At 33.8% G+C, this 26,334-nt stretch overlaps 2 protein-coding genes and 1 non-coding gene across 4 annotated transcripts; 1 reads left to right on the top strand and 2 right to left on the bottom strand.

Annotated features, from left to right (window-relative positions):
- Nucleotides 1-697: 697 nt before the first annotated feature.
- LOC107614955 (uncharacterized) lies at nt 698-5,826 on the bottom strand. The gene is made up of 3 exons (XM_016317080.3): nt 4,521-5,826; nt 2,169-2,430; nt 698-1,203 (listed from the first exon to the last, which is right to left on the bottom strand). Exons 1-3 carry the CDS (start codon nt 5,456-5,458, stop codon nt 1,024-1,026), a joined length of 1,380 nt encoding a protein of 459 aa, XP_016172566.2. The 5' UTR covers nt 5,459-5,826; the 3' UTR covers nt 698-1,023.
- A 12,828-nt stretch (nt 5,827-18,654) lies between these two features.
- TRNAD-GUC (transfer RNA aspartic acid (anticodon GUC)) lies at nt 18,655-18,726 on the bottom strand. The gene has a single exon. It is a non-coding gene; the product is annotated as a tRNA-Asp (tRNA).
- A 2,810-nt stretch (nt 18,727-21,536) lies between these two features.
- WIN1 (HOPW1-1-interacting 1) lies at nt 21,537-25,937 on the top strand. 2 transcript variants are annotated; one of them, XM_016320571.3, is made up of 4 exons: nt 21,537-21,831; nt 22,727-23,221; nt 24,335-24,769; nt 25,218-25,937. In XM_016320571.3, the coding sequence occupies exons 2-4, from the start codon at nt 22,775-22,777 to the stop codon at nt 25,755-25,757; spliced, it is 1,422 nt and encodes a 473-aa protein (XP_016176057.1). In that variant the 5' UTR covers nt 21,537-21,831; nt 22,727-22,774; the 3' UTR covers nt 25,758-25,937. The 2 variants fall into 2 exon arrangements, with proteins under 2 accessions (XP_016176057.1, XP_016176056.1); XM_016320570.3 differs by having other exon boundaries at nt 22,724-23,221.
- Nucleotides 25,938-26,334: the final 397 nt, after the last annotated feature.

Raw genomic sequence — 26,334 nt, 5'->3', positions numbered from 1 at the left:
TCAAAATCCTAAACCCTATATCGGAAGCAGCTTTTTATTAGTCTAATGCTGCACATTCTCATTCACTATACTTCAATAACATGACAGAAATCCTAGCACGTATTGTGTACGAGGATTGAGTTTAACGTGAATGGAGTGAATTAAAGTACCTGTAGATTGGATTAGTGTTGCTACCTCCACACCTAGTTGGTAGAAGATGGAGCTTAAAGTGTGAACCACCACAATTAATCCGGTGTAGTGGTGTATCACAACCATGCTGTCTTACAACAATGGTAGTTCCCACGAAACCAAAGATTATGAAGCCAGACTCATAAGAGTAGAATTTACGATCACCTGGAACTAATTTTTAAGATTCACCTACCTACTACTACTCTATGAGTTGATATATTTTAATTCCACCGTATCATTCATAGAACAACTCATTACATTTCTTTCCTTTTATGCCATTTAGCACAACACCTTCATGTTATATTCTAGCCGTGGCGTAAAAGCAACTTTTATATACTAAAGCACACTTTCAACAGTCATAAGTCATGATTACATAAACACAAATGGCTGAAAGAAACTGAAAAAGATCCAAGACCCATTTAATTTACACCTCTCCCAAATTTCTAGCCGCATTATACCAACCCAAACTTGAAACCAACTAATATTTATCTGGGAAAAAAACCCATTAAGATAACAGGAAATATACTTAAATAAATCACATTTCATACCAGTGTCATTGAAGCAATTTATATAAAGTTGTGGGACAAAGAAACATTTTATGGTTCATATTTCTTTTCCCTTTACCAAAAGATTTACAACAACAGTAGCTGGATAAAGGTTTCACCTTCAAACCAGCATTTACATCTACAGACATTTACAAAATGTGGAGAAAGTAAAAGAGGAGATATCTATAGTTTTAGCATATGGAAGCTATTACCCTTCCTTTCTATACAAGACTCATGGCAGATAAGGTAATAAAATCCGCTTGCTGCTTAAACAGCAATCTTATGATTCTCTGCTAATATAAAAGCAGCCTTACACAATGGGGACTCTAATGCTCTCTGTGTTAACATTGGGATGCATTTGTTTCTGCACAGCCTTGAGCGCGGCTAGCCTAGCTGCATTGGCTGCTCTATTCGCGGCCGCTACTGCTCGATTCACCCTTTCATCTACCTTGGCCACATCGTATGCCTTCTCAGCTGCTCGCCTTGCTTCCTGTGATCAAACAAAGAATTAGCATAGTTTTCCACTATCGGTTTATCGTCCACAAATATCATTGAATTCTGTCAAATTCGACCCTTTTTTCCCTGATGCGTAGCTCTAGATACTGTTCTTTCTTACCTTGTAATTTAAGTCGAGGATCCTTCATATGTGGTGATTAAAAGCAAACTTGAAAATGTACTTTTAAACAAAATTTGTGGCAGTGCAAACACACACACACACACACACATTATGTGGGTTACTACTTAGGATCAACTTACCATAGTAAATTTAAGCAGATTTTACACCCTTATAATAATTTTTTATTGCGAATTTTTTACAAAGTTGAAGTTTATATCCTGAAGATTATAGCTAAAGTTTTGATATTAATTTAAAATCATTCATCGTAAAATGCAGCTAATGTAATACATATGTTAACATCTAAATACAACAATTGTTTGATCAGATTGCTTTCTATACTCTTTTTCTTTTTCTCTCAAAATTTGGCATAAATTTTTTGCATAGATAACTATAATTCAATAATTGAATTAATAGAAATTTTAATTTCCAGAAACTTATTATATTGCACAACTTCGAATAAAATTATAATGCTGCAACTTGATCTTAACCTTACAAGAAAAATGTAGCAACAAAAGCTCACAAGAAAGCACTGCCACACCAATAAGAATTTTTAAAAACCCAAACACAATATGAACACAAATTAATCAGATCAAATCATACAATTAACTGTGGAATGTTAAACAAAGAAAAATGACATCAACCTGCCATTGCCATAACATAATCAAAGAAATTGGGAATGATAATAATTTAGATTGATAATGATAATCAATAATCAAGACCAATATGTGGACCCAAAAGACAAAGCATTCAAAATCATTCATCTTTATCCTTAAACTATTTAATGAGAAAAGAGCACTTATCAATAAACTGAGGTTAACAAAATCATAAGCAGAGTGTACCTGCACTGCATTAAGTATTCTAGAATGATTGACACCAACGGGAGAAACTGGATACACGGCATTCTGTGTGCTTGGGACATCAAGAACTCCATTTTGCCAATGACCAGATTGGGTTTCCCCATTTCTGAACGTATACATTCCGAGTCCTTGCCTTCTACCCTCATGCCAGGTTCCTTCATAAAGATGGTCGTTCGCGAATCGATATACCCCAAATCCATGCATTTTGTCCGCAAAGTATTCACCAGCATATGTATCCCCATTTCTGATGAAACACACAGTTAGTTCTAAATGTATACATAACCCGCATACTTTTATCGGTGACAAAAAGAAAAAGGATGCTATTAACGCCCTGAGCAGTTCAGCTAAACAACAAAGAACTGACGGGTCTTCCTTAGAAGAGACGGATGCCAAATCTGAGAGAAATCAGAATGATGCATGCACAGTAGGATTAAGCTCGAAGTTTCGTTATAGGCATACCAATTAGGATTGTACTCACTGATACTGACAGCACAGTCTAGTTTGCATTGATAAAGCATATTGTATCTATCTAGATGTGGAAAAGAGTAGATAACAAAGTGCAGTGGTCAAAGAAAATATAGTCATTTTGCTTTTGTTAATTGTCTTAATTAAGTAGACCTACGAGGGATAAAAGAGAAGAACAAAAGAATAGTCACTGCATTTTATGTGGCAGTGAATAAAATTTCGGTATTATAAACCACAGTGGTATGATGAGATCACATTCTCTAGTCATCAAGTAAGAATATTGCAGTGACATCGTACAACAGACCATGGAGGAACTTTACAGCAGATGGCTGCTGCTATTAACATTGTAAGGGACTTTAAAATGGCAACTAAGGTACATAAATAGTTACAAAGATCTAATATGACATGAAATCACAAAGAAATCAATCCCAAATGGATTACAATAAGCCATGATGTAAGGAACACAATAGATCATTTTCCTTTTAGACATCCTAAAGAGTTTTCAAGCTTTGAGTGATATAAGGCAGGCTATGCAGATATGAAATTAAAATTTGCTAAGTACTAAAACCATAAATATTAAAAACTGGGGCATATAAAAATCTTCACTTTATAATTTTATTGTTTCATTTTCTATACTTATTGATTCTATTTGTCAGCTATGTTCTTAATGAACAGAATAAAAAATGCCCACGTTTATCAATCAAGTGACCAAAACCAGCAAGGAATTGGCAAAATATCTGAATCCAATGACAATCAAAAGGCTATTAACATGATTTACTTGGTGAGTTTCTGAATTAATTCATCATGTTTATGCTTATATTCAGCTGATTACTAACCAGTCAAAAGACAAGGAGACCAACCCCTTCCATATCTAAAATATAACAATCAGTATCACAAAATGCTTTATAATCTCTATAGCCTTCATTTCCTTTCTTTTTGCTACCCTTTATTCAACACAAATAGACAACAAGCACACATAGGAGTACAAACACTAGTATGGCATATCCATCAATTTTGTTTCACTCCGATTTTATGGATCTTAACAAGTTCTGAAATTATAGCTCAAAATCAAACAATTCAAATTTTCTTCCAACGATGAGTAAATTGAATGATTTGAATTTATGAAGGATCAGTTGTTGAATTTCAAGTTCAAAATTTGGTAAGGTGAATATCAAGGAGTTACTGCTCTGTTTGTCCCTAGGAATTTGTTCGTAAGTAAGTGGAATATGGAATTCCAAAGGAGGTAAAGAGGAATTTCTTAGCTTGCACTATTGAAACTAAACCTCGGATTCGTATGGGGAGTCTATTCTGAGTTTCCTCTTTTCCCATTTGTTACACAACAAGATTCAGCCAATGGCTGTGTTCGCCATTCTTCCCAGAAACCTTCTCCATCACTGGTAGAATTGTAGCTAGACTCTATGTCCTACATCTTGGGGATGCTTAATGCATCCCTTCATCAGTAGGTCTTAAAATTCCCGTTTATTTTAAGGCCTGATATCATTCACATGTTTTCTTTTCGGATCTCTTAGCGTATCTCTACATATGTTGTCAGATTAAATATTGTATTAATCCATTTTAAGTTTATTCCTACATCTCATTCCTAGAATGGAAATGCTTAAGACAGGTTAAAGTTCAAACAAAAATCATCCTGAAAAAGAAATCAAAACACTATCTCTGCAACATCCTGCATAAAATTCCTCACAATTCCGTGTGCCTATATCGAATACATGATCTAAGCAATCAACAAGAATAACTAACTAACAAAACCAATCATCAAACATATGCAATTTGTCATCCTAATCTTTATGCCCTGTAAAAGAATTTTACACTATCAGTGTAAATCCTCCAGAATTAAAATCAAGGAATTACCTGAAATGGTAGTGTCCAAGACCATGCTTAACCCCCCACTTGAACTCCCCAACATACTTGCTCCCATCATCACAAGTATGAACTCCACAGCCATGGCTCTGCCCACTCGACCACTCCCCGGCATAAACATCCCCAGTGTAGAATCTATAAACCCCGAAACCGTGCCTCAATCCCATCTTAAACTGCCCTTTATACCTGCTCCCTCTTGCCCATGTCTCCACCCCAAAACCCTCATACTTCCCATCCACCCAATCCCCTTCATACCTCCCACTCATACTATAATAATAAACCCCACTCCCCCAACACTTCCCCTTCCTTATCTCCCCCTGGTAAACGTCGCCGTTCGAGAACACCTGCTCCCGAAAACCCGTGGATCCACCGTAGGAGGAGCCCTGCTGTTTCTGTTTCTTCCTCCCCACGGCCCAGAAGACCGGCAGCAGCGGCCGCGGCCTGAATCGGCGGATGGAGGATGGGAGGCGTGGGAGGGCTAATTGAAGGGAAAAGAGCAAGGCCCCGGCGGCAGAGACGGCGGAGACGAACTCAAGAAGGAGCAAGAAGTTGTCAGGAAAGAAAACGATAATCAGATAGAACACAAAGAACGAGAGGATAACGATGGTGACGTGGAACCTCAGGCCGCGAATCGAAGGTAACTGAAACTGAATTCTGTTAGCGACTAACTGAATCCTGTTAAGCAATAACTGAATTCTGTTATTGTTATCACTTTTGGATGACGACGACGACGACGACGACGACGACGACGCCGCCGAAGACGTTGCTAGTTGGTAGAGGGTTGGGGATTTGGAGAGGGATTGGGTCAAGAGTGGTCTCTTGTAAGTTGTGGCGGTTTGAGTTTGGTGAGTTGGTTGGTTGAAAATGAAATCGGAAGAGACGCCACTGCTTTCTTTTCCGATCTGAACTTCGGATTTCTTATGATGCATTACATAATAATGAAGTGATTCACTTCTAGGGTTGATTTCTTCAGTAGTTGTTCAAGTACAGTATAATAATAATGTGGGGTTTTTATTTGTGCCAATGGGAGGGAGGAGTGACTTGTATTTATTGTTTTGGTGTTTGTATTGATGCCGTACATCAAAAGCGGCGTGCGCGAAGAGTTTAAGATTGGGGGAGTGAATGGATATTTAATGCTAGGTTTGTTTCTTGTTGTACCTTCTTAGGGAAGGTGCAATACGCCCTTAGCTTCTTCTGAACCGTTCATGCAAATGAAATTCAATTCACTCGGTCCTTCAATAATATTATTCTAGATTTGGCTTGTCTAAAAATGCATGAATTTGTAGGGGTTTTGGACGGCCACTCGGATCATCTAAATCCAACTCAATCTGATTATATTAGGAAATGTATCTTGGCGAATAACTGGATAAAATCTGGTTATACTTAATTTTAATTGATTTGAGTAATGAATTTGGAATTACGAAGTTCGAATCTATAATGTTACGATTATAAAACATTTTTTTTTTATTAAAAATATAAAAAAATTTAAATTTTTAATGTATTTGTTTTATATTTATTAAATAAAAAATATTTAAAATATTTTACTAATAATAAGTTTATCATGTGTCCTAATAACATATGTTAGCTAAATCTTAAAAAAATATAGTATTTATATAATTTTTACTAACCTGATATTAATTTACTTATCATATCTTTTTTTTAGGCCTAGTTTGAGTAAACAACTTGAAAGTTACAGAGACATTAGAGAATGGGAGGTTGAATCTATAATCCTCTTTTACATTAATGGATTAAGCCTTTAATACCAATCTTACACTTAAAATTTGTTTGAATAGTGCAGCAAAAAATTTAAGAGACAATTTTATTTTGTCTTATAAATATTAGAAAACAGAACATTAGGAGAAAAAAGAAGATGACACAGTCATGTATCCTGGTTCAGTTGCTTTGTACAATGCAACCTACATCCAGTCTCCACCACAATAGAGGTGGAATTTTCACTAGAATCAAAGTATTACATATACCAATTCCTTAGGATTCACACAATCTCTTCTAGACTCTCAAGTTTCTTCCTAAACTTGATTTGGTTATGCACTTATGCTAATACTTAAACTCTTTACACTAAGTACTTACCCAACTTAGAAAAGGGCACCTCATAGGTACTTGACGGAAGTGAGAATTCACTTTTGGCTTTTCTCTCAAGTGTTTCACTCAACATTTTTCACTCTTAGACTTTTTCTCAATGTCTCTCTTTTAGCCTTTTACCTCTCAAAGAAAATATAGAAAGATATACATTGAAAATGAAATACAAACTGTAAAACATGAAGGAGATTAATGCATTAATAGCCTCTGTTGCTATAAGTTGAACCGGATTCAACTAACTCTGATTGAGTTCTTCATCTTGGCGGAATGCTTCTTTAACTTAGAAAATATTGTCCAAAATGTTGAACTTTTCTCAGGGAAGCTCTCAAAACAAAACCCAGATTTTGGTTCTCTCTCCTTACTTCTTTACCAGAAATATTTTTCTTTTTGTATCTTGTGTTGTGTCATGGTTAAGGTTTCTTCCAAGTCAACTTCTTAGATTTTGAACTCTGATAAAACCATCCCTTTTCTTTCTCCAATCAATCCCTAAATTAGGGATATCAAATCTAATTTTCTTGCTTGACCGTGGTCAACAGAGCAGCAGAGATGATCTTACTCAGTAATAATCCCAAATTCAAACCCTTGAAAATGTGTTTTGGCTTCAAGTAACTTTGTAAGCCATTGATTTTCAGCAGAAGTAATCAGATACTACTTTCTTCATTAATCCAGAAATAGTATCGCAGAAAGTTGGAGAATGAGTGAAGAAAATAAATTGCATGCAAATGGAAATAAATTACCTTTATCTTCTGACTTAGTTTAGCTTGCTTTGATTAGGGTGATTAGACATTTATTTTTGTGATTTATCCTTTCTCTTTCTTTCTGATTCTGACCGAAGCAAACTTGTGAGCATTGGTTTTGGAAAGCTTCAACTTAGTGAAATCTTCTTGGACTTGGGTTGGATATATTTTTCATTCATCCCAGCTGATTTCTTTCCTTTATTTCTTTGGGCTTTGAGAGTTAGAGAGCCTACCGAGATCTCTTTGGGCTGCAGCTATTTTGGTCTACAATCATTAACCAAGACAATCAAAACTAATTGGGTGTTTGACCCATTAGATCAATGTTTGTCATTATCAATTGAGTTAGTTAATTTCTTAACTCATCACAACTTAATTAAGCTCCTTTTGAAAAAAGAGTTTAAATAATAAATATTTATATTAAAAGTAACTTATAAATAAATTATTTTGTATTTGATTTTTTAGTTTTAAAAGTGTTTATTTTAAAATAAGAATCATAAATAAAATTTATTATAAAAAAAAGTCATTTGTTTTTAATTTCTCTATAAAAAAATTTTTATTATAAAAGAAGTCATTTTTTTTAACTTTTTTATAAATACTTACATAGTTTTTAAAAAATTATATAATTTGATTTTGAAAATTGAACCAAATATTAATGTTATAACTTTTCATAAATTAAAAATTAAAAAAATTACTTATAAACCTATTCAAACGTCTCATTATTCTTGAAGAGCAAAGAAAAAGAGAAAGAGAGCACACTGAGCATGTAAAAGCTAAGAATCATAGATTGTATTACAGTGGTTTATGTTCTCTGAGCATGTAAAAGCTAAGAATCATAGTTTGAGTAAACAGTTTAATTAAACTTCTTTTGAAAAAAGAGTTTAAACAATAAATATTTATACTAAAAGTAACTTATAAATAAGTTATGAATTATTCTCCACATACAAGTTATTTTCCCATATAAGTCGTTACAAGTTATTTATATTCACGTGCATACGTTCTTCTTCGTACCGTTACTTCTCCTTCTTCTTTTTCTTCATTCACATAATAAAAAAACGAAGAGGAGGAAGAAGAAGAACACGAAAAAAAAGGAGGAGAAACGCAAAGAAGAATGAGAAGAAGAAAGAAGATGAGGAGGAAGAACGCGGGATACAAAGAGGAACGTGATTTTCATGCGCGCGTTATGAAAGTAGATTTTGTTAGGTTTGGGTTAACTTGTATGACTTGTATACCAAAAAGACTTGTATGTATATCAGTACTCATAAGTTATTTTGTGTTTGGTTTTTTAGTTTTAAAAGTGTTTATTTTAAAATAAGAGTGATAAAAAAATTTTATTATAAAAAAAGTCATTTGTTTTTAACTTTTCTATAAAAAAAATTATTATAAGAGAAGTCATTTTTTTTTAATTTTTCTATAAACACTTAAATAATTTTTTAAAAAATTATATAATTTGATTTTAAAAATTACACCAAATATTAATGCTATAATTTTTCATATATTAAAAATTTTAAAAATTACTTATAATCTTATCGTTCTATCCAAACGGACTCTTATTATGTTCTTGCAGAGCAAAGAAAAAGAGAAAGAGAGTGAACTGAGAATGTAAAAGCTACGAATCATAGATTGTATTGCAGTGATTTATATTCTCTGAGCATGAGATATATACAGTTCTCGTGCACATATATGATCATGCACAATAAAAGACTCTGGCTCGTAACAACTATATCAACCCAAGAATTCTAACAAATTTCACTCACTAACCAACTCTTGTTTACTAATAAATTTTTTATCCAAACTATGACTCTCCACAACACCCTCTGATCCCCTTCAAATTTAGATGGGAATTGTCACTAATCCTAATAAGTTTACTGCAAAACCTCTCAAACAATCTAATTGAAAGTGGCTTTGTTAATATATCTATCACTTGATCAGTTGCACAAATCATGTGATAATACTTCAGATCCTTATAAGGTTCTGAGCCGTTCGTTGATAATTTTAACGAGTTCATCATTGAAGTTGGCATAGAATTAGAGGAGCTCATTCCCGACTTTGCAAGAAGATCTTGAGCATATTTTGTTTGATTCAACATCAATGATCCCCTGTTAAGAAATGAAAACTCTAATCCAAGAAAAAAAATCTGCCCAAGTCCTTGAGAGGAAAAGTAGTGTTCAAATATTTAATTAAAGTTTCAATTTCAACAATATAGCATCAACAAGAAGGCGGAATAATATGATTGATGCACTGGTAATTAATGGAAGACGGGTCCGGAATCAAGTTAGAATAAAGATTACTATCAGAGATTTCTACAAAGATTTATATCATCAAGAACGTTCTCCTATGGTGGGTTTCAGAGATGGTCTGGTGGAGAAGATAGATGAGCAAAATGCTGTGACTTTAGAAGTACTATCATCGGCTGAGAAGATCTGAGAGGCTGTGTGGGACTGTGAGTCATCTAAGGCACCAGGTTGTGATGAGTACAACATGAATTTCATTAAGAGATGCTGGGGTGAGATTGGGGCAGAATTCACGGCAACAGTGTTGGGGTTCTTTCAGACATCCAAGCTACCAGAGGACTCTAATATCACTTGGGTGACACTGGCACCAAAGTTCATTGGTGCGGAGGAAATCAAAGACTTGCGACCTATTAGTATGGTGGGATGCGTTTACAAGGTTATCTCGAAGGTCCTAGTTAGGAGGATGAGATCAGCGATGCCAGCGTTAGTAGGGAAGACTCATAGTGTATTTGTAAAGGGAAGAAAAAAACATGATGGGGGCACTTATCGCATGTGAAACAATAAACTGGCTCAAACTGAGGAAAAAGGAGGCAGCAATAATCAAGTTAGATTTTTAAAAAGCCTACGATAGGTCAAGTGGAGCTTTGTGGACATTGTGCTGCAAAAGATGGGGTTTGGACAGAAATGGAGATCATGGGTTATGGAGTGTGTGACCACTGTTTCGATGTCGGTTCTGATAAATGGCTCGCCATCTAAGCCGTTCAAAATGGAAAGAGGCTTGAGACAAGGTGACCCTCTGTCACCCTTCTTGTTTGTTCTAGTAGTGGATGTACTGCATCGTATGATTGGAGAGGCAGTCAGGAATGGACGGATATCACCTTTGTTGGTTGGTAGAGACAATATAGAATTGTCACACCTTCAGTTTGCTGATGATACTATACTATTCTGCCCACCAGAAGAGGAGACTATTAAGCATTACAAGCAGATGCTGAGGTGCTTTGAGTTGATGTCAGGACTTAGTATCAATTTTGATAAGTCCAGTTTGATTCCAATCAATTGTGATGAGTACTGGGCCTAATGTATGTGCAACTTGTTGGGTTGTAAGGGAGACACTCTTCCAGTTAAATACCTTGGAATCTCTTTAGGTGCAAATCCGAGGTTGGTGAAGTCCTAGAAGCCTATCATAGACAAAGTGGAGGGGAAGCTCAGTCTGTGAAAAGCTAAAGTGTTAAATAAACCTGGGAAATTGGTGCTTATCAAATTAGTCTTAAATAGCTTGCCAGTGTATTATTTGAGTCTGTTCAAGATGTCAAAAGCTGTTGTTGAGAAGTTGATTTCATTGTAGAGAAGATTCCTATGGTGTAAGGAAGATGGTCAAAATGGTATGGCTTTGGTAAGATGGAAAGTGGTGCAGACCCCTAAGAAGCTAGGAGGATTGGGAGTTGGGGATGCTGTGATTTGAAACACTACCATGTTATTTAAGTGGTGGTGGCGGTTTGCAAAAGAAAAGTGCTCGTTGTGGAAGAAGATAGTGTGTTCCTGCCATAATCTGAACCCAAATGAGTTACTATCAACTCAAGTACTACCTGCTAGAGGAGGCCCATGGAAGGATATAAGCCAAGTACATATCACGAATCAACAGATTAAGGATAAGATGGTCACAGGCTTGTCAATAGAGGTGGGTGATGGGCAACAGACTCGGTTTTGGGATGATGTTTGGCTTCTCGGTGGACCTCTAAAGGATCGGTTCCCGAGGCTCTTCTCTGTTTCAAACCAAGGTGGATCTGTTATAGGGGATTGTGGGTTTTAGGATGGGTTAGAGTGGATTTGGAATTTTTAATGGAGGTGTGAGCTCTTTCAATGGGAATTGGAACTTCTGAGCCAATTGCATGTGGCTCTGAGACCTGTGAAACTAATACACAACAGAGAAAATAGAGTGGTGTGGAAATATGATAGGGAAGGTATTTTTTCAACTAACTCGTTTGTGCAGGTGTTGTAGGAGAAAATGCTACCAGAGGAGATAACCAGTTTCAGTTTTACTATGACTGTTTGGAAAGGTTTGGTTCCACCAAGAGTTGAGCTATTTGCTTGGTTTGTGCTGATAGGCCGAGTGAATACAAAGGAAAGGCTAAGCCAGTTTGGTGTTATCACTCAGGAAGATAATGTTTGTGTGTTATGTAATAATGATGTGGAACATGTACATCACTTGTTTTTAGGCTGTACTTTTGCATGGCAGGTGTGGAGTGCTTGGATTTCAGCTTTTGGCCGACAGTGGTCTTATCCGGGTTCGATGAAAGAGCACTTTTTAAGCTGGACAGAGGAACCGAGGAGTAAGGAGAATCAAAGGCAGCGGTTAAGGTGCTTCTGTGCGATTCTCTGGAATATCTTGATGGAAAGAAATAGGAGGATCTTCCACAATATAAGCAAAGGCATTGAAGAAATTATCAACATGACCTTCATTAGCGTTAACGAGTGGAGTGGTGTGGATCCCCTTTGTTGTTGATGGCTATGTCAGAGATGACTTGGGGATTGGGTTCGTGTTGTTGTTTTTAGTTATTTGGATTGTTGACTGACCTGTTTGCTCCACCTTATTGTGTTGAGCTTTGTTTTTCAAAAAAAATGACCAAGATATTATCTACATAAGTTAGAAGATATATAATAGAAGAAAAAATTTTTTAATGAAAAGAGATACATCTGATCGAGTATTTTGAAATCCACACATGTAGAAGGTCGCTGCCAAAGTTTGAAACCAAGCTAAAAAAGCTTGTTTCAAACCATAAATAACGTTGTGTAACTCACATACCATTGTAGAATCAGATTACATATACATTTTTTTGTCGGGCAATCCATTGAAAAATGCAATTAATGTATTATCAAAATCAAATCGTCTCATGATTCAACTATGAGTCAAGACAAGAGTAAGAATCACTCTTATGGTTATAGGTCAAATAACTGGACCGTATACTAGTTTATGATCGATTTCTTCGACTTAGTAAAAGTCTTTTGCAACTAAGCGAGTCTTATAACGAATTATCTCTCTCATTGAATTATAAAATAGTATTTTAATAATATTATTGATAGAATAATTCTTAAAAGATTTTAAAAATTGACAAGCGTGTTTCTGAATTTGTAGGGAATATATTTTCGACAAAAAGATTGCTGAGGTAGCCATCATATTTGGATAATATGGCATATTTTCTTAGCTAATTACTAAGTTAGCTTTTATAATTAATTTTTAACAATTACAAGTTGGATCCTTAATTTTTAACAATTAATTTTAGTCTTTCTCTTTTTTCTTCTTCTTCTTCCTCCTCCTTCTTCTTTATTATTTTTTTCTTTTCTCATTTAATTTCTTCTCATCATTTTTTTTCTTTTCCTCCTTTGTTATTATCATCATTATTATTATCTTTTTTTTTCTTACTTCAACATCACATAATTAATTTAACGACAACAAAAATAACACAAGAATTTTAGGTTAATTAGACACACAAAAATCTGGTCACTACTTGACGAAGGAAAAATGTCGGTAAAGAATTTTCACTAAAATAATCGCGTTGCAAGTTTAGATCTAAACCGACAATTAAGACTCAATCAACGTTTAAATTGTTTGTCACTTAAGCAAACTCAATAAAAATAACCAAAGTATTTAAACATCGGGTCGTCTCTCAAAGGAATTGCAGGGAAGTGTAGTTTATTATTGGCTATGAGGTATATTTTAGGGTTTTTGTAATAAGAAACAAGAAAGTAAAATGGCAAAAAAATTAACTAATAACTAAGAAAAGTCCTAGCAAGAGGTAAGAATTGGAATTCTTATCCTCATTATCATCCTAAATTGTGATGGTAAATGTAAATTGTCTTCACTTAGTTAACCTCTAACCAATGAAAGAAAGTCAAGTGCGTACAATCAACTTGAGTTCACAAGTCCTAGTCAAACCATAATGAAAGACTAGATTTAGTGAAATTCAAACTAACCGGCAATCTTCAATTACCATTCAACAAGAGACTTTAACAATTTAAGAGTCTCCAAATCATCAACCCAAATCAAGAATACAAAAATCTATTCTAAAATTCAACCAAGTATTTCATCAAACACTTGGAAGGCACCAAATAAAAACGTAGAAAATTAACAAGAAATATTAAATCTAAACTACCAAATGCAAGAATCAATAACTAACAATTAAAAAAAGAAGCCATAAACATGAAATACTTTAGATTGCATTAAAAGAGAATTAAATCTAACAAAAAGAGTTGGTAAACTAAATTGGAAAAATAAAGAAATTAACAAGAGAAGATAGACTAAGATACTATAACAATAAAAGGTAGAAGAAAACTAAATTAAAACAAGATAAAATTCTGAAGCTAAGAAGAAATAAGACTAAAATGCCTAAAACCTAGAGAGAGGAGAAAACCTCTCTCTCTAAAAACCTACATCTAAAACCTAAAGTGTGAAGGAATGAAGAGTGAATCCCCCTTTCCAGCTTCACTTTGCAGTCTCTTGTCTTCATTTTTGGGCCTGAAACTGGGTCAAAAGCAGTCCAGAAATCGCCCCCAGCGACTTCTCTTTACTGAGGCACATGACGATCGTCACGCGTACGCGTCAACCACGCGTACGCGTCGCTTGGACTCTGCAATGGCCATGCATAGGCTTCAGCCACGCATGCGCGTCATTTGGTTATGGCTTGGTCACGCGTACGTGTCAGCCATGCGTGCGCGTGAACACCAGCTTCTCAAAACTTCAATTTCTTGTGTTCCTTCCACTTTTTCATACTCCCTTTCCATCCTCAAAATCATTTCTGCCCTATAAACTCTGAAAACACTTAACATACATATCATGGCATCGAATGGTAATAAGAGAAGAATAAAAATTAGCGATTTTAAGGCCTAAGAAACATGTTTTCAATCATAGCACAAAATTAGGAAGGAAACTTAAAAACATGCAATTTACATAAATAAGTGTGAGAATAGTTGACAAAATCTACTCAATTTAATCCAAAATATACCATAAAATAGTGGTTTATCAATCTTCCTACACTTAAACATTAGCATGTCCTCATGCTAACCTCAAGGGAAACAAAAGAGTGAAGGGAGGATGGTAAGACTTATGCAATGCCACCTATCTATATAAATACAACTACATGCTAAATGTTTCTACCTACTTGGTTAAAAGTAAACAAATCTTTCAAGAACAAATATAAACTGGATTTCACTAATACAAATCTCAAAATGAAGTACAAGTAGACTTGTAAGAAGAAAGCTCATGAAAGCCGAGAACAAAGAATCGAGCACCGAACTCTCACCGGAAGTGTATACACCCTAATGGCTCAAGTGTTTAAGGTTCGATTCTCTCAATTCTCTACTAATCTTGCTTTCTAAAACTTGTTCTTCTTCTACCAATTGACAAAAATTTAATGCACGAATACACATATCAAGAGGTCTTTTAAGGGTTGTAATGGGGTTAGGGTCAATGTAGGAATGTATTTGGTTAAGTGGACTAAAATTCGAATCCTTGATTAACCTAAACTTCTCACCTAACCTAAGACAATCCATGTAATCAAAATAAAAAATCTAACTACCCATTAACTATCTTTTGCCACATATTCATGCATCCCAAATTTGAGTACAGTACATATGCATTGCTACACCATTTACTTTGGAGCATTTTGTCCCCTTTTTATTGCTTTTTTTTCTTTTCTTTTTATTTTTTTTCTTATTTTTCTCAATGCATATGATTAAGGTATTGAATGCAAGAATATCTGCTCAACTATCTTTCTCACATTTTCACAAAAATATATAATACCCAATTCTCAAACCAAGTATTCTCCAAACCTAAATTCTCTACACTTAATTCATGTAAATCTCACTAGTCTAAGCTAACCAAGGATTCAAATTAGGGACATTTATTATTTTTTGCTTAGAGTTAATGATGTGCTAAAATAAAGAACAAATGAGATACAATAGGCTCAACATTAGATTGCAAAAGATGATGAAAGGGTAAGGTCATATGGGTATGTGAGCTATAGTGAAACAAGGGTCTCAATCACATAAGTGCATACATATATCAAACAATGGAAATATAGAATCAAGCAAGACAAAGATTACAGTCTTAGAGAGAACAACACACGCCAAAATAAAATATTGGTTGATAAGATGCAACCAATCAAATAGGTTCAAAAATCTCACTGGGCTTGTGTGTTTGAGCTCTAAAACCATGTTCCAAATTAAATTTCTTTAAGCAAGTTCAACAAAAATTTTAATTGAAATTAGTAAAATACCCTAAAATAGTTTCTTGAAAAGGAAATCATTACTTCAACTAAGTAGTACCTAAATGCAAGCAACTAACTAACCATGCAATCTATCATGCAATGCAACAACTAACTAACAAAGAAGAGTAAGAATTGGTGTTGAAAAGAAAAATTGTTACCCATGGAAGTCGGTCCCGACTTGGGCTGCTTTTGACCCAGTTTCAGGCCCAAAAATGAAGACAAGAGGCTGCAGAGTGAAGCTAGAAAGGGGGATTCACTCTTCATTCATTCACACTTTAGGTTTTAGATGTAGGTTTCTAAAGTGAGAGGCTCTCTCCTCTCTCTAGGTTTTAGGATTTTTAGTCTTATTTCTTCTTAACTTCAGAATTTTATCTTACTTTAATTTAGTTTTCTTCTACCTTTTATTGTTCTAGTATCTTAGTCTATCTTCTCTTGTTGATTTCTTTATTTTTCCAATTTAGTTTACCAGCTCTTTTTGTTATCTCATTTATTCATCAAAAAAGGCGCATTCTTTGAAGTCAGAATGGATTTTCCTTGATATCTAACGTAATGAATCAAAGGATCCTTGAAGGATAATAAGGTAGACAAAAAATTATTCGAAAAGACTTCTACAAGATGCTCTATTTTTGTATAGAAATCTTTACAGGCCTCTTGAATATTCTATTTACTTCATTTTTTCTTTGATTTTTTTGTAGAATGCGACTTTTTTAGTGCTGTCTTTTGCTGACTTTCGAATTCGTTGTTGGAGAAAGCGAAAAGGATTCCTTTTGGTTGTCACATCTTGTCACCCTGTCTGGGCTATCTGTTCGTAATGCTTCCTTCTTTTCTTCGATTGAATGAAGTCCTTCTGAACTGGAATCATGAATTGGACTCGAACCAATATCTCTTTTGCCTTTAGTCGATCATGATGGGAAGACCCCGCTGCCCAGGATCTCGGCACCCCTCCCCCCTTTCTAATGAGGGGAGATTTAATTCCCTTTTAATGCAATCTGAAGTATTCCATGTTTATGGCTTCTTTCTTTAATTGTTAGTTATTGATTATTGCATTTGGTAGTTTAGATTTAATATTTATGGTTAATTTTCTATATTTTTATTTAGTGTCTTCCAAGTGTTTGATGAAATAATTGGTTGGATTTTAAAATAGATTTTTGTGTTCTTGACTTGGGTTGATAATTTGGAGACTCTTGAATTGTCAAAGTCTCTTGTTGAATGATAATTAAAGATTGCCGGTTAGCTTGAACTTCACTAAATCTAGTCTTTCATTGTGGTTTGACTAGGAGTTGTGAACTCAAGTTGATTGTACGCACTTGACTTTCCTTTATTTGTTAGAGGTTAACTAAGTAAAGGGTAACTAAGTAAAGGGAATTTACATTTACCATCACAATTGAGGATGATAACGAGGATAGGAATTCCAATTCTTACCTCCTGCTAGGACTTTTCTTAGTTATTAGTTTATTTTCTTGCCATTTTACTTTCTTGTTTCTTATTACAAAAATCCCAAAATATACATCATAGCCAACAATAAATTACACATTTACACTTTCCTGCAATTTCTTTGAGAGACGACCCGAGATTTAAATATTTCGGTTATTTTTATTGGGTTTGCTTAAGTGACAAACAATTTAAATGTTAATTGAGGTTTAATTGTCAGTTTAGATATATACTTGCTGTTAGAATATAATTATGATCAATTAGGATCAATTAGTATTATTTAGTATATATGAATATTTATTATAGGTGATTACGTCTTTATTATTACGATTCTCTTAGTACCTATAAATACCCTTTATATTGTATCATTCTAAACAACTTGAATAGACAACTTGATTACATTCAATAATATACAAATCCTTACTCCAGTTTAGTCTCTTGTTTCTAACATGGTATCAGAGCCATGGTATCCTCCTTGAAGAGGATATGTTGTTTTTCTTGCGATGAAATCACCGTAGTTTTTGCACTTTTTTTTCTATGCCATTTTTCTTTACCTTTTGTCACTCCTTTGATGCTTTTTCACCTTACCGACTAGCCTATTCTCTCCGTCTTGTATCTTTTCGAGTTGAATGATCAAACACCAATGTCATCCGCTGTTTTCCTATTCTCATGAAGAAATCATATAGATTTTGCTCTCTTTCGGCAGTTCCGTCTGCATTCTCTCGTGATAGTTCCGTCTGCGTTCTCTCGTGGCAGTTCCATCTGCGTTCTCTCGTGACAGTTCCGTTTATGTTCTCTTGTGGCAGTTCGATTTGCGTTTCGTTTGTATTTCTTTGTGGCAGTTCCGTCTGCGTTTCTTTCCGGCAGTTCCGTCTGCACTTCCTTCAGATAAGCGGCAGTTCCGTCTGCCCTTCCTTCAGACTAGTGATAGTTTCGTCTGTGCTTCCTTCAGATAAGCGGCAGTTCCATCTGCGCTTCCTTCCAGTAGTTCCGTCTGCACCCGTTTTAGAGAGTTTATGTATTTTTTTTTCTTTTTTCTCTTTATTTCGTTATTTTAAATAAGTTTCAAACTCAAGTTGTCACTTGAGTTTGAGGGGGGATGTTAGAATATAATTAGGATCAATTAGTATTATTTAGTATATCTGAATATTTATTATAGGTGATTACGTCTTTATTATTACGATTCTCTTAGTACCTATAAATACCCTTTATATTGTATCATTCTAAACAACTTGAATAGACAACTTGATTACATTTAATAATATACAAATCCTTACTTCAGTTTAGTCTCTTGTTTCTAACACTTGCAACGCGATTATTTTAGCGAAAATTTTTTACCGACATTTTTTCTCCGTCAAGTTTTTAGCGCCGTTACCGGGGATCGAACCCGAGTCACCCGCGTGACAGGCGGGAATACTCACCACTATACTATAACGACAAAAATTAAGAATAAAAATTAGCGATTTTAAGGCTTATGTTTTCAATCATAACACAAAATTAGGAAGGAAACTTAAAAACATGCAATTTACATGAATAAGTGTGAGAATAGTTGACAAGATCCACTCAATTCAATCCAAAATATACCATAAAATAGTGATTTATCACTACTTGAGCCACATATAATGTTTTTTTACCAATTGCTACATAAACAAGTATTACATTGGGTATAGTACTAAATTGGTCCCTTACATTTGGACGTAATCCTATTTTAGTCCTTAAGGTTTAAAGTGTCCTATTTGAATCCAAAAAAATTTAATTTAGCTTCAATTTAGTCCCACAATGAGATCAAAGTTAAATAATTAACGAAATGTCCTACATGACAGCAGTACAAGAACAAGGTCGATAATTTGGAGAATAAATACAAGCTTCAGAGGTACAAAATCAACTGTGGATGTATCAATACATTTATTTATTATTATCCTTAGTTCTATAGAAAATATTTCATTTAAATTATAAAAAATGATAAATAAATGTATTGATGCATCCACGGTTGATTTTGTGTCTCTGAAACTTATACTTATTCTCCAGATTATCGATCTTGTTTTTGTACTGCTGTCATGTAGGACATTTCGTTAATTATTTAACTTTGACCTCATGATGGGTCTAAATTGAAGCTAAATGAAACTTTTTTGGATTCAAATAAGACACTTTAAACTTTAAGAACCAAAGCAGGATTACGCCTAAACGTAGGGGACTAATTTAGTACTTTACCCTATTACATTTTGTCTTTGTTGATTTATAATCGTATTTGTAGCTACTGATATGTCTTACCTGTCCCTAATAATTAATTCTCCCTGACCACGTCCTATAGAGATCATTGAATCAATAACAATAAATCTTGTTAGAAAAGGCTTATATACGGAACGTCTTGAAATAATGTCGAGAGCTGAAGATTCAATTAATCGAGATTCGAAAGATGAAATTTCTCTTCGACCGTCAATTAGTTTAACCAAAGCATTTATAATTCGACCCAAATAAGCTTCACTTACTGGTATATGGGCAATTTTTTCTGTTGCTTTTATCGAACTTCCTTATTGTATCATCAAACCATTACCCTTTAATACAACACTAACATTATTTGATTCCGATATGTTGGAAATGACATCGAATTTTTTAATAAATGATACAAAAAATCTTTAAGAATCATCCATCCAAAATTTTAATTCATTCAATCAATAAAATACATTTAAATATATTTAAAAAAATAATTTGTTACAAATGACACAATAATGGCTAGACCTCTTATATATGAGTTTAATATCACTCAATTAGTTCAATGATAAGAAAAATTAGTTAATTTTTTTGTTATGGTTAAAAAAATTCGATGTCAAAATTAAGAAACTTCTTGAGTCACAGTAAAAAAAATTTGGTGCTATTTTTCTAATAAATTCTATACAATTTAAAATTTCTCTTCCTCTTTTTCTTATCGATGTAGTCTTTTTCTTCTTTTACTTGTTTCACATTTTCATCATTCTTCTTATTTCACCCTCTTAAGAAGACATGTGTCACACTTAAAAAATTTTGGTATCAAAATTAAGAAATTTCTGTGTCACGGTTAAAAAATTTCAGTGCTATTTCTATTAAATTATGCACAATTCAAAACTTTCCATCCTCATCATCTTATTTCACATTCTCATGATTTTTTTTATTTCACACTCTTAATAAGAATATGTGTCATAATTAAGAAATTTTGATGTCAAAATTAAAAAAAGTTCTTATCTCATGGTTGAAAAATTTCGGTACTACTTTTTGAAAAAATTCTACATATTCAAAACTTTTCCATCATCATCTTCTTCTCCATCATCATTTTTTTTTCTTTTTCTTTTTCATCTTTTTCTTTATGTTTTATTTATTCATAATTCTTCTTATTTCACCTAATAAAAAAAGAGGGAAAAAATAAAGCAAAGAAGAAAAAAATAAGAAATACTATAATAACTAAGGTAATGTTTGGTTGATGTCTATGTCGTCCATTTTTTATTGAGACATGGACACGGTAGCACATGCCTACTGTTTGGTCATGTGAGACATAAATTTTCGAAGGACAAGGAAAGACACAGATAGACAGAGACATTAAATTTGTGTACCTCTAATTTGCTAAGACACTGAGACATAATTTGTGAGACACTAATTTTTTATTCTTTTATTCTTATTCAATTTTTAAATTTTCAAATTTTGTCTTCCTATCTTTTCAAACCTTTTTTGAATGAAGGGTAATTTAGTCTTTTCTAAATATTTGTGTGTCTTGTTCATTATTTTTGCCAAATATAACATATAGACACAAATATTTTATGTCTATTAATCTATGTTTTTAATATCTGTGTCTATATCTCATCTTATACATCAATCAAACAGAGTTTAAGAAGAAAAGGAGAAGAAATAAAAAAAAATATAACAATAGCCACAACAACAAAAGAATGACGATAAAGAGAAAACGCACGAACAAAAAAATGTTAAAAAAAAAAAACTTGTGATTTACATGTTCATTGTACTAGTAATTTTTGTTGAGTTTGAACTTTGTTAATTAAATTTAGTTGATAAAAATATTTGAATATATAATAAGACCGTTTATTAATATATTTTTTAACTAAATAATCAAGTTACTAAATAATTAAATTCATCATAGTAGAATAATAAAACTTATAATAAATGAATAATACAACTTATTTACAATTAATACAATAAAACTTTTTTTTATCACATGTTAAATATATATTAATATATTTTTTTATCACATGTTAAATATATACAATAAAAATTTGTTAATTGAATCTAGGCGTCGTGAAATATCTTGCCTTAACCCAGTGCTGCGGCAGTTCTGCTACCTTTCTCTTCTTCTCTTTTCCTTCTCTGCTCTCTCACTCCGCCGCGCCGGCGTCGCTGCTCCGTTTAGTCCATTCAACTCCTGCGCCGCCGCCGTTCTCCATTTCCCCCTGCATCGCTGCTCAGCGACCCGCATCGTTGCCACCACCCCCGGCGTCTCTTCCACTCGCTTCGCCGTCGTCCCTCACCTCTGCAGCCGCTTCTCCCTCGTCCCTGCCTCCTGGTAAGATTCACTGCTCTCTCATTTTCTGCTTGGATTTTGGCATTTTCTTTCATGAATTTGATTTTATCCCAATTAATAATAAGTTTCTGATCATGTAATTTATTTTTACATTTAAAAGTATATTTTGCTTCATGAATTTGATTTTGATTTTGTGATGTTGTTGGCTGTAACAGGCTGTTGGTGTTTGTTAATATATGCAGATATGCGGTTCTGATTTATTAAATTGTTCTATTTTTTGTTTTGTTATTATATTATTGTCTATTTTTCTTATTGTACACTAAAATCCTATTAGTGTTTTTTTTTTCCATGATTGATTTGCTTTGTTTTTTGTATTTATATTGTACATTTAGATTTGTGTGGAATTGCGAATTGTATTTCAATAACAATATTATATTTATTAATCAATTAGTAAGGAGACTCATTTTTGGCATTTCACAAAGAGAAGTAGTTTTCTTGCTGCTCATTATATTTGCTTCTTTTTTCATAACGTTACTTGTCATTTACACTTGGATCAAGATCCTCTAACGTGTGGGAAGGAATTGGTAAAATGATAAAATGAGGGATTAATCACTCCTAAATTAAGTAGTGGGGCTCACATGTGATGGAAGTTACAAATTCAATGATGATTAACTCCTTACTTTATTATTTTACCAATTTTCTCACTTTAGAGAATCTAAATTCTTTATACTTAAACTTCTTTTATATATATATTGAAAAAATATTGTATTGGTATTTTTTTTTCTTTTTTTTGAGGTTATTTTTGGGCCTTTTAAAGTTGCCAATGTATTAGTTTTACTTTCAACAGATGTAACACAGAATTTCTAGCTTCAATTGAGTGTCTGAATTTTAAGGGAACTACTTTTTGTTTATGTTTATTTATCTTTTGTTTCAGCAGAAGTGATAAAGGAGAGTTAAGGACTCAAGGCCTTTGTTGTTGAACACAATGAGTACCATTCACATTTGTCTGAACCATTCAATTTCTCAATCATCTTACAACATTAGGAAACTATTCAATTTGGAGAGAGAAAAAGCTTCGGCCAGAGGAAGAGCAGCAGTTATTCGAACGAATTGCAAAAGCGTTGTTCCGAAGGCATGCCTTAATGTGGATGTTGAAGCAGCTAGTGCCGGGAAGGTAGGATCAGCAAAGGCTAATGCAGTGATTGAGATGGAAGGGAAGTATTTAGTGGGAACGTATGCTAGAGCACCTGTGGTTCTTGAGAGGGGGCAAGGTTGTAAGGTATATGATGTCGAGGGGCGAGAGTATTTGGATTTGAGTGCCGGGATTGCTGTCAATGCACTTGGGCATGGGGATACAGAATGGTTGAAAGCAGTCGTATCACAAGCCGGCACCCTTACTCATGTCAGCAATATGTATTATACAATTCCTCAGGTGTGTGGATGCCATGATTTTCTAAGCTATGGGCCTATAAATTAACTTCAATGCCTTAGAAATCATAGAACATTTTATAATTTTGAACTCAATTTTTCTGGTGTGAGGTATGCGATTATTTATCTGTCTGTCTGTGTTATGTCTACATTATGAAATTGCCATCAATTTCTTAGAAATTATGGGGAAAAGAATTTAATCAATGACTGTGATTTTCATGGTTTGTTACTTTGTTTGAAAACACTAGTCTTCTTAGAACACATAGAAGCAACTGCAGGGGAACAAATACCGATTTGTTTCATTTGTTGTTTATTATAGATAATTCATGATTTTGCAGAAGACAACAAATTTGAAATTCGTTAGTAATTTTTTTTTCAACACCAGGTTTGGATCATTGGACATGGGAATGACTATTAAATTGTTTATTGGTTCCTTCATCTGGTGCATGTCAATTATTGTCTTAATGGATGAAGAATTGAGTGCAATTAAATTTCTCTAGAAATGTTTGGAAGAGATTGGATTTCAGGATTTGATTGATAGAAGTTTGGTTAGCTTAATTGTGATATACCACAATTTGTGAGAAAAAGAAAAATTTCAGTATTGAAGCTGTCTTTTTCATAGTGGAAGTTGCTAAATCTTGAGAAACTGAGTTATTGTTGTCAAACATCTGTAAACTAAAAAGAGTATGAAGTGCTTATAAAACTTCTGAAAACCTAGAACTATTGCAAGGAAAGAAAAAAGGTACAACAATTAAAAAACGGAAAAACAAAATATCAGATGAAGCATGGTGTACATTACATTGTTTAAAGCTTTCTATGGCTAATTTGTCATATATATTGAAATAAGTTTATTAGTGTTGCATAATAGAAGCAATCCAAAAGGTAGTTAAATTGCTCCCTGCGTTTTAGACCCTACTTTTCAAGTGTTTATAGAAACTAATGCACTGCATTTTATTTACCTAATAAAAATAATGAAGTTCATTATCCCATTGTCTATCTTAATTATAACTGAATATAGTCTTAATTATGCTTTACTTCATGTCATGTTCTGCATGTGTTTCCATGCAGCATCGCATTAAACCTTTATCCATTTCTACATTTCTTGTCATTGATGCAGATAGAACTAGCAAAGCGTCTAGTGGCTTGTTCTTTTGCTGATCGTGTATTTTTCACTAATTCCGGAACCGAAGCTAACGAAGCAGCTATTAAATTCGCAAGAAAGTATCAGAGGCATACATGTACTGACGGAAAAGCAGCGGCAACAGAATTTATAGCTTTTAGCAACTGTTTCCATGGGAGAACAATGGGAGCACTTGCTTTGACTAGTAAAGTGCATTACAGAGCACCTTTTGAACCTGTTATGCCCGGGGTGACATTTGTAGAGTATGGAAATGCAGATGCTGCAATAGAACGGATTAAGCAGGGGAATATTGCTGCAGTTTTTGTCGAGCCAATCCAAGGAGAAGGTGGAATATACAGTGCCACAAGAGAATTTTTAGAGTCTCTACGCCGAGCTTGTGATGAAACTGGGGCACTTCTTGTGTTTGATGAGGTATGCACCACTATCTAATCTTTAAGTTTAATTGCATTTGTGTAGTAGACAGATGCCTTATGTTGGTGAATTTCTTTCAAATCAGAAATTTGTGCAAGTAAACCAAATATCGAAGGGTTTTATTTTGATCGGTTTCACTTGCATTATGATTCCTGGAAAAAGATTGTCTAACATCCCTCTATTGTTGATGATTTTGTCATTCAAAATGGTTAGTTGGCTTGTTTTCTCTTTTTCATTTTGTTGATCTTGTATTGATTGAAACATTGTGAGAATAAAGTTGTGAGTAATTCTTTTATATTTCCAATGCATTAAGTACATTAAAACTTCAAAAAAATTCATTGTTATCTTCTTAATGTGTTCTCAGAGCATCTTTTAGCTAAATTCAAAACTTATTTAACTCTAAAAATTAATGAATTAGCACATTTGATTATTCTTTTTGATTTTGTAGGTCCAATGTGGTCTAGGTCGATCTGGGTATCTTTGGGCACATGAGGCATATGGTGTCTTCCCAGATATCATGACCCTTGCCAAGCCTCTCGCCGGCGGTCTGCCCATTGGAACGGTCCTAGTGACCGAGAGAGTCGCGTCTGCTATAAATTATGGTGACCATGGAAGTACTTTTGCAGGAAACCCTCTAGTGTGTAATGCTGCTCTTGCTGTTTTGGATAAAATCTCAAAACCTGAGTTCCTCTCTTCTGTATGCAAGAAAGGCCTATATTTCAAAGACCTACTTAAGCAGAAGTTAGGAGGAAACAGACATGTCAGAGAAATCCGTGGTCTTGGCCTAATCATAGGGATCGATCTAGATGTACCTGCCTCACCCCTTGTCGACGCGTGCCGAAATTCCGGCCTCCTGGTATTAACGGCTGGAAAAGGAAATGTTGTTAGGCTTGTTCCACCATTGATCATAACTGAGCAGGAGATTGAGCAAGCAGCTGAAATTCTATCCCAAGCTTTGCCAGTTCTTGATGAGGATAATCAAAAGTAAGAAATTATGAGAAAGAGGGAATTGGCCTTTTATTTGTAACTTCATTGGTTCTATATCTGTCGACTAGGTTAAAGTCCATGGACTTTTCTGCATGAATGTAATCTCCATCATAAGAATATTGTAGCAATGATGAATAATATGTCTTGAATAAGGAGAAATAGTTGGTCTAAGATTAACAAATGAATCTAAATTTGACAATCATATAGTAATAGTTAATGTGAAAAACAAACAATCTTATTAAATTTGACAAAATATTATTTTATATGCGATCAAGTATAAATTATTTTATATCCATTAATTCATTCAAGTACAGTATAACTAATACAAAAACTGAATATTTCATTTAAAAGGAGATGGGTAAGTTAATTTACTTTAAACATTTCAAACATTGTTAAGGTTAATAATATCACTTATATATATATATATATATATATATATATATATATATATATATATATATATTTGTCAAAAGTTAACATAATGCATGTTTCTATGTCATTAAATTGTTAAAAAATAATTAAAAAAAGATCTTTTATAAAATTTTAGTGCGCCTGGCAAATTTTTCTAAATAAAATTA

Source organism: Arachis ipaensis, chromosome B9 (genome assembly GCF_059453495.1).
Source record: "Arachis ipaensis isolate K30076 ecotype BB chromosome B9, ASM5945349v1, whole genome shotgun sequence".
In the NCBI taxonomy this organism is placed as follows: domain Eukaryota; kingdom Viridiplantae; phylum Streptophyta; class Magnoliopsida; order Fabales; family Fabaceae; genus Arachis; species Arachis ipaensis.
The sequence above is the reverse complement of the archived record's forward strand: the minus strand, read 5'-3'. Positions and strand labels throughout refer to the sequence as shown.

Bases quoted from the DNA above. Each gene is read 5' to 3' on its own strand.
- WIN1 (XM_016320571.3), top strand. From the start codon at position 22,775: ATGAGTACCATTCACATTTGTCTGAACCATTCAATTTCTCAATCATCT. The intron at 23,222-24,334 runs GTGTGTGGATGC...TCATTGATGCAG, and splicing joins TGTATTATACAATTCCTCAG to ATAGAACTAGCAAAGCGTCT. The intron at 24,770-25,217 runs GTATGCACCACT...TTGATTTTGTAG, and splicing joins CACTTCTTGTGTTTGATGAG to GTCCAATGTGGTCTAGGTCG.
- LOC107614955 (XM_016317080.3), bottom strand. From the start codon at position 5,458: ATGCATCATAAGAAATCCGAAGTTCAGATCGGAAAAGAAAGCAGTGGC. The intron at 2,431-4,520 runs GTAATTCCTTGA...GTGTTTCATCAG, and splicing joins CTTGGACACTACCATTTCAG to AAATGGGGATACATATGCTG. The intron at 1,204-2,168 runs GTACACTCTGCT...GTTTGATCACAG, and splicing joins GAATACTTAATGCAGTGCAG to GAAGCAAGGCGAGCAGCTGA.